Below are 1,728 nucleotides of genomic sequence, written 5' to 3'. Positions count from 1 at the left end.
GGAGAGGAAGGAGAGGAAGGAAGGAGAGAGGAGATCGACCGGGGGGGGGGAACCAAGGCCGAGGGCCGTAAAGAAAAGATGCTCCCGCCGGGGGCGCGGCCCCCTCGCGCCCCCGGGGCCCCGGCATAAATGCGTGTCCCTCCTCCCCCTCGCCCGCCCTGGCCGCCGGGCAGATGCCGCCGGGGCACAGGGCACGGCCGGGCGCGTCGTGCGCTGTCCCCGCGCCGGCGCCTCCCCCGGGGGCTGGAGCCCGGGCGGCCGGTCGCCCAATCGGGGAAGTCATGCAAACACGCGCCGGCCCGAGGAATGCGCCGGCCCGCGAGGCGGAGTTGGTTGCGGCCCACCGGGGAGATGGCTGGCCGGAGGGGGCGTGCGAAAGTGCGCGCGAAATATCCACGCCCGGGCGCGCCAAGCATTGGCAGCTGGCCGGCGGGCCGCGGCCCAGGGGCCAGACACACACACACATACACATTCACACACACAAGTAGGCAGGCAGGGGACGAGGGTGCATTGTTCGCGAGGCGCACCGGGCGCCGGGGACCCGGGCCCGCGGTACGCGGGCGCATTCAAGGGAGGCGGCCGGGGGCGGATGGCGGCCGCGCGCTCACACCAGGAGGGCCGCGCTGGTGGCCCGTTGCCGGAGGGAAGCCGCCAGGGGCCGCGCATGCGGGTTCGAGTCCCAGGCCAGGTGGAGCAGGTCCGCCAGGGCGGGGGCCAGGGGGGCCGCGGCGGCGGCGGCGGGGCCGGCGTCAGAGGGGCGCTCGCCGGCCGCCACGGCCGCCGTGATGTCCGCGAAGCCCAGGCCTGGGGCGGTGGTCGCGCGTCGCGGGTCAGTCGGAGGGGGGGGGGGACATGGGTCGGGCAGGGAGCGACAGCAGCACCGGGACGCACCTTGCCAGGGGACCGCGCGGGTGAGGCACTCCCACAGCATGACGGCCGCGCTGTAGATGTCCGCCGGGAGGTAGTGGTCCCGGTCGAGCGGGCGCTTCCGCTGGAAGGCGGCCAGCACCTCCGGCGCCGCGTACCGCGCCGTCAGGGCATTCAGCTCCGGCGCCTGGCTCACCAGGGTGGACGACCGGTCGGTGTTGAGGTTGCGCGAGGTGCCCAGGTCCCCGAGGGCCGCCGTCCATGCCCCGTCCGGGCGCTGGCTGACAAACACGTTGCCCGGCTTCAGGTCCCGGTGGGCGATCCCCTGCGCGTGCATGGCCTCCAGGCCGGAGGCCCACTGCTGCACGATGTCCAGCAGGACGTGCGGCGCCAGTGGCACCTCCGAGTGCAGCAGCGTGGCCAGGTCCGTCTGGTAGCGCTCCATCACAATGGCCGGCGGCTGGTCACTGTAGCCGTACAGCCGGACGACGTTGGGCGCGCCGCGCAGCAGCCACATCAGCGCCACCTCGTTCTGGAAGAGGGTCACCTGGGCCGGGGTCATGCGCGCGGCCTTCAGCTGCTTGATGGCCACGGTGCCCGGGCAGCCCAGGCGGTCGGAGATGCCGGCCCCGACGGCGCGCGCCGCGTAGACCGACGCCTGGGTCCCGGCGCCCAGCTGCTCGTCCAGCGGGGCGAAGTCATTCATGATGCTCACCAGGATGCTGCCCGGGAGCGACAGCTCCAGGATGGTGTTCATCACGGTGGCGTCCGCATCATGATGCTCCTGCATGGGGCCGAGCGCGGGTTCGCCCCCCACAGCCGGCAGAAAGGGGGTGTTAGTTGGAGATCCAGGGGGGGGGG

General features: G+C 73.7%; 1 protein-coding gene across 1 annotated transcript in view; it reads right to left on the bottom strand.

Annotated features, from left to right (window-relative positions):
• Window positions 1–604: 604 nt before the first annotated feature.
• Window positions 605–1,728, bottom strand: part of H696_06192 (TKL protein kinase) — a gene marked incomplete at both ends in the record, with an annotated part of 4,081 nt that continues 2,957 nt past the window's right edge. Inside the window, 2 exons of the mRNA XM_009499936.1 lie at window positions 605–804; window positions 892–1,651. Of these exons, the coding sequence (XP_009498211.1) occupies window positions 605–804; window positions 892–1,651 (960 nt within the window). The remainder of the gene's footprint in view (window positions 805–891; window positions 1,652–1,728) is intronic.

Source organism: Fonticula alba, assembly GCF_000388065.1.
Source record: "Fonticula alba strain ATCC 38817 unplaced genomic scaffold supercont2.27, whole genome shotgun sequence".
Classification (NCBI taxonomy): domain Eukaryota; order Rotosphaerida; family Fonticulaceae; genus Fonticula; species Fonticula alba.
This window is presented reverse-complemented; position numbering and strand designations above follow the sequence as displayed.